At 39.8% G+C, this 12,425-nt stretch overlaps 1 protein-coding gene across 1 annotated transcript; it reads left to right on the forward strand.

The window, feature by feature from the left end:
* The first annotated feature begins 6,712 nt into the window (after positions 1-6,712).
* Positions 6,713-11,430, forward strand: LOC111856773 (transcription factor Sox-8-like). Its single transcript, XM_023836984.2, has 3 exons — positions 6,713-7,410; positions 7,908-8,143; positions 8,313-11,430. Exons 1-3 carry the CDS (start codon positions 6,992-6,994, stop codon positions 9,050-9,052), a joined length of 1,395 nt encoding a protein of 464 aa, XP_023692752.1. The 5' UTR covers positions 6,713-6,991; the 3' UTR covers positions 9,053-11,430.
* The last annotated feature ends 995 nt before the right edge of the window (positions 11,431-12,425 follow it).

Consider the following 12,425-nt stretch of genomic DNA (forward strand, 5'->3'; position numbering starts at 1 on the left):
CCCCATCACCACAAGCGCCCCTCAGTAACACGTCCCGCTCACATTTGCCTTGGTACATAGTCACCGCATTCAGCATGCTGTACAGAACACAGTGTGCTGTGCTGCGCTCTCAGACCCGTCGTCCCGAATATTCCACCCAGTTGCCAGCATCCATTGGTGTCTTCCATGAACAAGTCCTGGCGGAGGATGTTCTGCAAGGCCGTTGCTCCTGAATGATGGAGACCCAAAGACCTGGACAGAGTGATGGTGCCAATTCTACCTGGCACAAAATCAGCAGTTAGCAGGATAACTGATGGACACCAATTACATGGTTTGTTTAACATCCACCATTATTATCGTTTTATCTTGACTATTGTCCAGGCAGAACATCGATGCACATCTTCCCAGTCCCCAGTTCAAGGTTCAAGGTTACTTGTCATCAGCAGCTTCATACATGTACAAAGAGTGATGAAACAATGTTTCTCCATGGCTCCGGTGCAACATACAGTAACATATAGTAACATATAATACACTTAACATCACAGTAACAGGCAGCAAGGTGCAAACAGGCAGTAAATAAATAGTGCAGAGATAATAAATAATCCAGACATGTGAACTTCGTATGGTTTGTGCAGTTGCACAAAGCATTTGGCAGGATATACCCCAACATAAGATGATACAAAGTGCAGTAACAGAGTAAAAAAAAAAAAAAAAGCTCTGCTTATGTCATCTGTAGGATTTAGGTATGACTGAGAATTAGATTAGATTAGATTAGATTAGATAAACTTTATTGATCCCAGAGGGAAATTCTTGTGCAAACAGCATCAAGGTATGTAAAGCAGAGACAAACGTGCATATAGTGCCAAACAAACAATTTGGAAGGACAACATACATACTGCAAACAAAATAAATGTAACACAAACAGCTTTATAAAGTACACAGTACACAAACAGAGACACAGGAGGAGGCAATAAAGCAATTACATTATTTACAGATATTTCCCTTTCACTATAAAGCAAAGTATAACCTCAGTGGCGCAGAGACAGGTCTGGTTTTAGTATATGGTAAATACTTCCAGCACGAACCATTAGCGCGAGGATGCATATCAATCCTAAGGTTTTGGATCTTAAAATTTAATTGAATGTGTGCAGTACATATAAGGAATGTACTATATCTTGTGTGCCATGAGAGAAACATTTACAGAAGGTCCCGAATGAGTTCTCCACGGAGATTCTGGCTATGGATCAGTTCAATGCTCCACACACAGAGAAACATGCAGACCACAAAAAAACTTGCTTTGAATGACAGCCGTAACATTTCCTTTGTGGTGCTGTCTCACTGCGAAGCGGACATGCTTATCCTGTCTTGTATTCATAAGGGGAGCTCCGGAACAATCCTGATACGGGTCCCTGTTTTCTCAGAATCGTGCGTTGCAGATTCCATATGGTTGCGAGGGCAGATCGAGCGTTACTTATACGTTTGAAGGATGTTCCTTCAAAACCATTCAAGAGGAACAACCTTAGAAAGACCTTAATAACATCCTTAATATGTACAGAAACATCACTTTAACACAGCGCATAGAAGATAAACACCATAATTTAAACATGACTTCAAATTCCCTGCATAAATCCATCACATGCGTAAATATGCACCGAGACGTGGGAATATTTTTTTGCCGGACAGCACAAGCCCACTTTGCACCTTTGCCTCAGCTAGCAGAAGAACTGAATCAGATCTCCCTTACCGTCTGTCCGCACCGAAGGTCTGGCCACAGGCCAATCGGTATCACTTTCACGTCCAAAAGGCATGGTGTGGAAAAAGCCACATCTTCCTATTCCCGCTTCATGGATCAGCACGGCCATCTTCACACCTTACCCCGACACCACACAGAACTCGAATGCCGGACAAGGGAAACACACCTTTTTATTTTGACAGACAACGGCGATAAACATCAACTTGCAATGCAGATACACACAGGCACAATGACAAAGAAAGCCATTCAATCTCTCCTGTTATCTCCCCCTCCTACTCTTCAGCATCCCATATTAATGGGCTTTTATCACTTAGGTGAAAGTGATTTTTTTCCCCCTGCCAACAAACAGGCCTCTGTGAAAAACGGACTTCCTTTTTTAACTGGTAACCTGTGGTTACAGCATCGACACAAAGGCCTTCAGATTAGCCACACACTCACCGTGGCCCGTGATGAGTCAGTAACATCAGGCATCACCAGCTCTCGGCGCTGCTCTCTGTCACTTTTCTGTAAAACAGAAGAACTGACACCGGAGATATACCTGAAAAGTTAATTCACTGTTCATTCATCATATTTTAATGGGGTTTTATATTCCATGAGGAATGAGGAAACTTTTTAAATATCATAAAAGATATCTACGCAAGTCATATTAATAACTGTGAAGAGGTACGGAGCTGTCACAGACACTAACATTCATCCATTCTTTCAAAGATATTGTCTGCAAATTGTAGCGGCCAGATAACTGATGACCCACCATGTCCAAGAAGAACCAGTATTCAAGGCGGGTTAGGTTCTTATAACAATATCCAGATTTCTTGTTGCATTTTACTTAAAAAATGGAAATATAATAATACTTCATTTCAGGATAAATAGCCATAAACAAAACATCCAGATGACAAGGTTTTTAAGATTTGTTTGCACAATATCAGCCAAAAGCTAGTCATATCAGTAGGCTACACGAAAACACTCAGGCTATCAAGTTCCTGCCTTAAATCTGAAAATGTAGCAATTTCTAACAACATATAACAATGTAACATAATGTAACAGTAATATATAACACCATTAATCTAGTACCAGTGCTGAGCGGTACCACAATATAGTCCTGTGTATAGGCTATGTCAAGCAATCCGTTAGACTGTTGAACTGTTTGTTTATATAATTTGATACACAACAGGTGTGTTTTCTCATTTTTGTTGAGAACCAGGAGCAAATATTACCTTACATTCTGTTTTAGCCAATAAAATGGCTAAGATACTTAGTGGAGACCAGGACTATTAAAATTCAGTCCTCAAGGTCTGAACTCTGCTGATTTTCCAGCCTTCCTTTACTCTTGAGCCAGGTGTGAAGCCTCCAGCCAATCAGAATCAGTAATTATTAAAGCAACTGCCAGATAAAACTGAAATCACGGCCTGGATTTGGATTCAAGGTCCAGAGTTGAAGAGCCCTGGTGTAGACCAACATGCTGCAGGAGCAGAACATAGACTCCCCAGCACTGGCTATTCTGGCGGTCAGGTGCAGGGCACTGTGCCAGCAGGGGTTTTCAGCTGGGCCACCTACATCGATTACTGATACTAAGGAATGTTTCGTGAAAAGGGAAACTGCGTTTTATTTAGGCTAGTCATAAAAACACTTTTTTGTATCTATCTATCTATCTATCTATCTATCTATCTATCTATCTATCTGTCTGTCTGTCTATCATTTTAATTTGTATAGTATAAGCTTACATGTAATTAAAGCTGTTCTATAAACCGTTTAAATACTAGGTAGCAGGATTTTTGAAAGATAATAAGTCACATTTTACACTGTAGCGCTGGTGCCCTTTAGATGTCGCGTTTGGTTGTCTCCCCGAGTGGTTATTTTTATTGTCGCAGTCTATTTTAGACGCTTTGTTTTCGCTACAGTAGACACGGAAACTTAGTGGCTTCATTTTTTTCCCGTCGCTGTTGGAGAAAAGAACGATCTAATATCAGATAGTGAGATAACTGGACAGGATGTGGTCAAATCTGGGAAATGGTAATAAAACATTAAGTTAGTTTTTAGACAGACAAGAAGACTAAACTTACAGAAATACAAAAAGAAACGGGTTGCGTACAGGGTTTAGTCTCCCTTAAACTATATCAGTTCAAAGAATGGCGCGCAGTTGTATGAGTTACAGCCGCAGTAGAAGATGCCCACGTGCAGGTGTCCAAAGCGGCTCTATATATCAGGAGCAGCTGGAGCCGCGCAGGCAGCGCTGAGTTCGCGCGCCGCCCATAGATGCAGTGTGCGTAACCAGGTGCGCGAGCTCTGCTCCTACATTTAATCAGCGCCAGAGGGCGGGAAAAAGGTGTGCGCGAGAGAAAAGAACATTAACTATAAAAAGCGAAGCACTCGCAGCTTCTGGAAACTTTTGGGAGTAACGTCGCAGTCCTGCACGTGTTTTTCATGTCTGCTTCATTCGCTAATTCCCTACTGTCCCACTCGACGATTTCACCATTTCGCAATATTTCCGTAGAAAAATATATATGAAACGTATATTTTTCGGAAATATTTGATTGAGTCACTACGCATTGTATTATTTTGTGTTCATTCTATGAAGCTTTTCCCGTTCTTTATTTTATTTATGATAAACTGTGAGCAACAAAATTCCGCATAAATACTGGAAAGGAGGAAGAGACGATAGACCGCACCTCGCCAAGAGCGTGCAATGCACACACACCGCGTTTTACATAAGTGCATTTTTTTCCGGTCACACAATGTAAGTCACACACAAGCACACTCCAGGGTGAAACGAATAAGGGGTATAACCACAAATAGTATGGAATTCCAAGCACAAAACACAAAGATGTTGGTTTTAAAAAGCCACAGTTATACTGACGGGGAAAGACTTACAGATTTTCATATTTCGGGAAGTGTGGCAATTGTTTTGTTGCACTGTAATATCTATGCAGGATGTCCGAAAAAAAAAAATAAAACTTAGGGCATGTTACACGCCACAATCTGACGTTTTAACCACAAGATACTGCAAAGCAGCAATGAAGCCCCCGCGTAAATTATGGCGAAGAAGAAAACGAAAATATAAAGACATATATTAAGATAAAATCGTTGTAAATTTAAGTAAACGCTCCTATGTGGCATTCACATGGGAAAATTTTTAGATCATGTCATAGTTCTGTTTTTATAATTTCACTGAAATTGAATGAATGATCTTTATGTCTGACCAATTTAAAATAAACATTCAGTTTGAAATATAGCATCTGTATTGCGGTATCAAAGTTAACATTAACGTGCAATCCTTGCAACAAAGGATGACAATTTTTTTAACATTGTAGTTTTCAAAAAATATTTGGTTAAAATGCTTTTATTTTTAATTAATAACATAACGAAATTCACAGCAGGCTACATGTATTTGTCGCTGTATTTGCATGGTTCTGAAAATACAGAATTTCATTGTGAGCTACTTGTTATAAACTAAACCTAATTAAATATATTTTTTAAAACTTACATAACTTAAGCAACTGTTTTTTTCGTTGTTGGTATTTTTATGTGAATTTTTGGATATTTTTAACAGAGAATGTACTCAGTCTAATTAAATATTTTTTCTGACAAGTACCGTTAAAAAGGCAAGTTTTGCTTTACTGAAAGTGTCATGAAAAAATGGTTTCAAAGACTCAAAAAGAGAATGAGGCAATAAAGTTTTAAGTAGCAATTATATTTAAACGTGGACTTTTGCCAATGCTATGAGCATGTATTTGATCTGACAAAAAAAGTACTTTCGGGAAGGATGACATTTGTGCATGTTGCATAATTGCATAGTGCAGTTAATGTTTTTCAGTGTATTTCATTTAATTCATAAAATGCAGGCGCAAATATAAACTATAGGCTATTTGGTATTTTCTTATTCTAATTATTCATGTGTGGCATTTAGTTTTAGACTAATTTATCAATTGTTTTAGATTAATTCATACATTCAGAGTTACATCTGAAAGTATAATTTAATTTTATTTTATTATATACTTTTCAATAATTATTTAGATAATGTAAAGGAATGCATCCTTGATGCGAGTCACTTTTCATATATTTTTCTTGAAAATAAGATATACCACTTTCTGTGTACTTACAAAATGGGGCAATATATTGCAATTAGTTACAACATAGCCTAATTATTTAAGCTATACGTTGCCTTCCCGTATATAAAGATCAACGTCTGTGGATGTCTCGAGCAAGCACTGTATTTTTGGAATTTTTAAATGCTCGACATACATCCTACGAAAGCCGGTTCGTTACAGTTAGAATCATAAATTTAACACAAGCAGCGTAAAAGCTTATGTTTTCAGCGCCGAAACCACACCTGTCACAGATGTCTTGCTTACTCGGCTCACGTGTCACTTCCAGCTTGAGGTCATTAATATAAATTACTCACTCTAAAGACCCCAACGGCCTGCCCACCGACTCAATAGCTGATAACAGCTAAAAACAAAACATTCCGAATTATTAGGTAAGAATATAATCCCCGTTTGTGCGGCTTGTAATTCTCAAATTAGTCTATTGCACTTTAACTACCGCCCGTACTTTTACTGAAGTAATAGGCTATTGTACTTTAAATTCAATATATAGGATAAGTAGGCTAATATACGCTGTAGGAATAAATAGTAAACTATGTATTTTATCTCATGTTCTACACCTACGTGGTTTTAATGAAATGCAAGGCAGTGAAGAATTACTACTGCAACATTTAAAAAAAATATATCGTGCAGGGGGCGTGGTAATTATTCAGAAGTCTAAATAAGTCATTTACATGCAAACTTTTCATATAATATTTACGCTCATCCGCGCGACATTGACCAAGACAAAAGATGATAAGAAGGTGGATGGAGGGATGTTTATCGTCATACAAAAACGCTTTAAAACGTGCAGATCTATGTAAGAGAGTACACCGCGCGATCGACCAATCAGAAGAGAGAAGGTGGGGTGAATGGAAAGGAACTTTAACAAAGTTCATACAACGCATAACCACTGGACACAGTGTGGAATAGAGACAGTAGACAACGGTCAGCCAACAGAAGAAGAAGAAAACGGAACACACGAGGATATACATTTGTCTGCTTTGTTTTGATTGTACAATAATTTTATTTTAACGTAGCGAACGTTGCGTGAATATGCGCATTCCTTGCCATTTACAGTAGGTCACTTAAATATTCTAATTACGCTTTTTAAGAACCATTACATCTCTTTAACAGTAAGCCTCCGAATACGTATTTTGCTCGGGGTCGTTTTGATCCAATGTTAAAAATGACTGAAGAGCACGACAAGTCCCTGACGGAACAACCTTGCAGTCCTGCAGGGACCACAAGCTCAATGTCACAGGACGACTCGGATTCAGATGTCCCATCCTCACCGACGGGATCAGACGGACACGGCTCCCTGCTCATGACAGGGATGAGCAAGAAAATGGACGGTGAGGAAGACGAACGCTTCCCAGCCTGCATCCGAGACGCGGTGTCCCAAGTCCTAAAAGGATACGACTGGTCACTTGTCCCGATGCCTGTCCGGGGAAACGGATCGCTGAAAAACAAACCCCACGTCAAAAGACCGATGAACGCCTTCATGGTTTGGGCACAAGCGGCGCGCAGAAAACTAGCGGATCAGTATCCTCATCTCCACAACGCGGAGCTCAGCAAGACCCTTGGAAAACTATGGCGGTTAGTTTCCTTATTTTGCTTAGTGTCTTTCATACATTCCTTTACGTTGTTTTATATTAAATTGTTTGATATTTTAATTAGTATTTAAAGTGCTAATTTCCCTTAAATACAAGCAACGTGAATTGGCCATTCAGTCATCGTTCACTTTGAATGCATTTAATGTGTTTAGTGATTTTATGCTTTTTTTTAAGAATGAAATTGTACTTATCTTTGTATTTATTAGTTGTCTCACAAAATTGAAGCCGTTAAAATAATAACAACAACGTTATGTAATATAGATCTGAGTATTTTTCATGGCTCATTAATGTCATATTTTTAATAATAATGACAATGAAGATATTCCGACCGACGACCTGTCGTTTGAGTGTCCTTTTATAAGTTTCCGCAGTCGTGTGTTAAATTTTCATATATTTCATAATCAGATAGGATATGCAAAACGTTTCTAAACCATCGTGACAGTTCCATATTAATAATTATGGGTTTTTTCTTACTGACAGTTTACTGTCAGAGAATGAAAAGAGGCCGTTTGTGGAGGAAGCGGAGAGGCTGAGGGTTCAGCACAAGAAGGACCATCCCGATTACAAATATCAGCCCCGGCGGCGGAAAAGCGTAAAGCCCGGCCAGAGTGACTCTGACTCTGGGGCAGAGTTGAGTCACCAGATGTATAAGTCTGAGCCAGGCATGGTCGGCTTGGGAGGCATCGGAGAGAACCATCATCACCCAGAGCATACAAGTGAGTGCTTGCAGCGCAGGGGCTTGCTTATTAATTATTAATTGTTGACGTCACAATGCTGGTTAAGGAATTTAACGAAATACTGGAACGTTTAATCATTTTGTGTATTTCACTCTACTGTACAGTACAACACTAGGTATGACTAATTTCCCTCTGCTTTCTCGTCAAGGCCATAGTCATGGTCCCCCGACCCCACCCACCACCCCGAAAACTGATCTACATCATGGAGGAAAACAGGACCTCAAGCATGAAGGGAGGCGAATCCTGGACCCCGCTAGACAGAACATCGACTTCAGTAACGTAGACATATCCGAGCTTAGCACCGATGTCATTAGTAACATGGAAGCCTTTGACGTCCACGAATTCGACCAATATTTGCCACTAAACGGTCATACGGCTTCTGCTTTGCCCCCGGATCACTGCCATGGACAAAACTCAGCGGCGATCGGTTCATACAATTCCTCATACAGTCACCCGGGAGCGAATGGCCCCGTTTGGAATCGGAAAAGTGCCACATCGGCCACGTCCCCGACCGGTACTGAAGCGGGACAACAGCGGCCGCATATTAAAACCGAGCAACTGAGCCCGAGTCACTACAGCGATCACTCCCACAGCTCCCCTTCCCACGCTGACTTCGGGACGTACAGCGGTCAGTCCTGCGTTACTTCGGCCGCCTCAGCCGCGGGAGCCTCATTCTCCAGCTCTCAGTGTGACTACGCTGACCTCCAGAGCTCCAGTTACTACAATCCATATTCGGGATATCCCTCCAGTATTTACCAATATCCGTATTTTCATTCCTCCCGCCGGGCATATGGAAGTCCACTGATCAACAGCTTGTCCATGCCGCCTTCGCATAGTCCCACACACAACTGGGACCAGCCGGTATACACAACTCTGTCAAGGCCGTGAACATCTTCCTTGCAGATGGACTATCAGCCCATCACTAACTAATTCTTACGGACCTTCGGGCGTCTCATAGTTTTCTGCACTAATAAAGTAATAGTTAGATTGGGTGTTGTGCCAATTAACAACAGAAAAAAGTAAGACTATTAGGAATAAAATATACAAGTGCCTACTGATTTATGCAAGGTTTTTTGTGAATGTCTTCGGCTCTTTTGACTTATATCGTGGACGTCTTTATCTTCTAGATATGTTTGTACTAAGACATCGAGGGAAAGTCCTCCATGAGGACCATCTTAAAACCATCAGCTCTTCCAGTCGTGCACCAGCGCTTGAGCGTACGCTAAACTGCGTGGATTTCAGAAAGATTGTTCTTTACAAACGAAACAGACGTTTTTCATTGCTGTTAGAGTACTGGGACCAGTCAAATAAATTCGAGGCTACGTTGAAGTCCATTATTAGCTATCATGCATGACTTTTCAAACTGTTTTCTTAAGCGATGTCAGATCACCCAAATCAGACTCAACAGTAATTCGAAACGGTACAAGTATTTTTGCTGTTAAAATGTTCCCTTTTATAATCATGCTTATTGATTTTCCCCCTTTTGTTTCACGTATATATCGCATTTTTATCTTACAGCAGTAGAAAGCATGATGAGAATTTAGGTAAATCAGAACCACATTTCGTTTATAAGTTTATTACAAAAAGTACAGATGTTACGGATTATTAACCGGGAAACCAACTAGCAGCACAACCAACTACATGTCATTTGAGGCAACAGGTGTCTTTTGCTCTGCTCGTCGAAATGTGACGGATGGCGCCTAAAGGAACGGATGCGGTAGCGCCATACGCGCTGTGAGTGATGGGCCAGGTGGACTGAGCGATCAATGCTGAAGCTGATGAAGAACCGTCGCTAGTCAGCCTCTGCCGCTTCCCCGGCTTCACCTGAACACTGTACAGTGGTGCATGTGGTCCCACGAGCATCCCCCCACAGTAAATGCGTCCCATATACAAACATTTCTGATGAGGACAAGAATCAGAATTTGATAGGGTATTACGAAATGAGATTTTGATGAGTTATCGACCTTTTTATGCGGTGTCAGAATATATTCTAATAGAAAACCAGCGCCAAAATAATCATCTTGGAGTAAATCTAAAGAAATATATTGTTAATTAATGTTTACCCTAATGGTGTGTTCGTAAAGAGGCTATTGAGTGACACGTTTATAGGGAAAGACAGTTCCCTGAATTTTACATATTTCCATTTCTTATTTCATAAATATATTATATCCTACATAACGACTGATTCGAAAAGTAATACAAAATGTTCATTACGGAACTCAAAATGATCACAAAATGCAATAATAAACATTATAAATTTCATCTTTATTAATACTTTTATGATCGTGAGCTTGCATTACCTACCCAGTTTGATGTACCCAGAACAAATTAAGTTCCCAGTTAAAAAGATAAAGCTGCCATCGTCTACCACATACCTGAGACCGGAAAAGTTAAGGACACACGAATACACACCTTACTGAATAGATTGCAGTGTTCCTCGGCAACTGAAACATATTTCTGTAACATAGAGTGCCATCCTTAATTATACTAACCATACTAATTAGGGCGAAATAGCTTTTTATCATGCCTAAACTATCAATAGGCCTACATAATTGGATTTTTACAAACCTACAACGAATAGGCGTAAATGATTTTATTTTCATGCGGATTTTTAAAAGAATTATGATTTTCGCGACGGTTTTGTTTAACTGTCCGATAAGCACCATAGGGCAAATTCTTTTCCACGCACTTAACCACTTTCTTGAAAGGGCAATTTGAGAAAATCGCCTTTAGGCCGCATAACTTGTCGGGAAACGTGCTTAAGAACGGTGTCTTTCACGTTAATCATAGGCTTATTGGGAAACGCGCGTAAGAACGGTGTCTTTCACGTTAGTCATAGGCTTATTGTTTGCCGTGGAGCATGATCATTTTACACTAACGCGTGCCTTCACGTGCTTTTTGTTTTCGAAGTATTTGGCTGTCCAATATGTCATTAAATTAAAATGATATGTAACGCAATGGATGTGCATTTGATTTTTCTGATACACTGTAAAGAAACACGGAAGACTTCCCAAATGTGGTGCTATGATATTTTTATGAGCAATTTGAAAATGTACTGCTTGTCACAAGAAAGAGCATCATGTTCCATGAAATGAAACATAAAACAGTATATAGGTAATTTTCTATATATTTCTTTTTATAATGTCTTTGAAGCAGACAAGATGTAATTAAAATATTAACTATAGGCCTACAGAAAATCTTACAAGCAGCGCTAACATTTTTTTCTGACCGTTTTCAAAGAAAAATAAAAATTGTTTTCCATCATGCGTTATTTTGCATTTTTAAACCAATCATTTAAATAAATCGGTTGTGGGAATTGATATCAGGAAAACTGTATAAATTAACAGCAGATGGTATTTTGGCGGCGCGACGGTATGGTGTCTGGGTTTCGGTTTGTAACTTCCATGGCTGCTTTGACCTTTGAAAATATGCTGGCTTTGTGCAGAATGTGAAACTACGACTTTTGCCATTCCAAGAGGCTCAGTGGCCATTATATAACTTACTACATTTCATATGTGCGATGTTTTAAACGAAACGCACTGCACAGTTGTACATTTTAAAAACGCAATTTCAGATGCGTATAAGAACTGCTGTCAAAATTGCATTTAAGAAACTTTATTTTGAAATACGGATCTTTAACCTTCCTATAATAATAACCTTATGGCAACCTCAAGTTATGAGCGAGACAACTTTGCTGTATGATTGGACTAGCGACGTTTCCAGCAGCAGGTTGGCAAGCTCGTATAGCAACGCATGACAATAGCAAGCACACAATGGCCGAATTATGTGAGAAGCGGGTTAGGGAGATACTGTACGCAACACACCCAAAGCCCTCGAATCATCCACGTGTAAAGGGGAAATTTCCTTTCAGATGCCAATAACAAAACTACCTATCTTTATAATACTCACATCACACATTCATTGACGTGATTAATGGATGGTTCTCCTTCCTATTTATGCGACCAAGTTTTAAATGAACACTGTTTACCGTAGAGCACATTTATCACGGCTGAGTGGGCTTTGTCAGCTACTCTCTTTTTCAAGTTCAGCTTCTACCCGTTTAGGCGGTTTATAAAGCAGGCAACAGAAACCCAGCATCCTTTAATCATCTGGCCACAAATCGTGCCATCCTCTAAAAACAGTCATGCGAGTATTAGAACTGATCATAACTGTTCAGATACACGTGGCTATGCCTCTGCTCTTGTGTGGGTCATGGGTTCTCGTCTCTAAGGATACCCATGTGGATGGGGAGCTCTCAGAT

Source organism: Paramormyrops kingsleyae, chromosome 22 (assembly GCF_048594095.1).
Source record: "Paramormyrops kingsleyae isolate MSU_618 chromosome 22, PKINGS_0.4, whole genome shotgun sequence".
In the NCBI taxonomy this organism is placed as follows: Eukaryota; Metazoa; Chordata; class Actinopteri; order Osteoglossiformes; family Mormyridae; genus Paramormyrops; species Paramormyrops kingsleyae.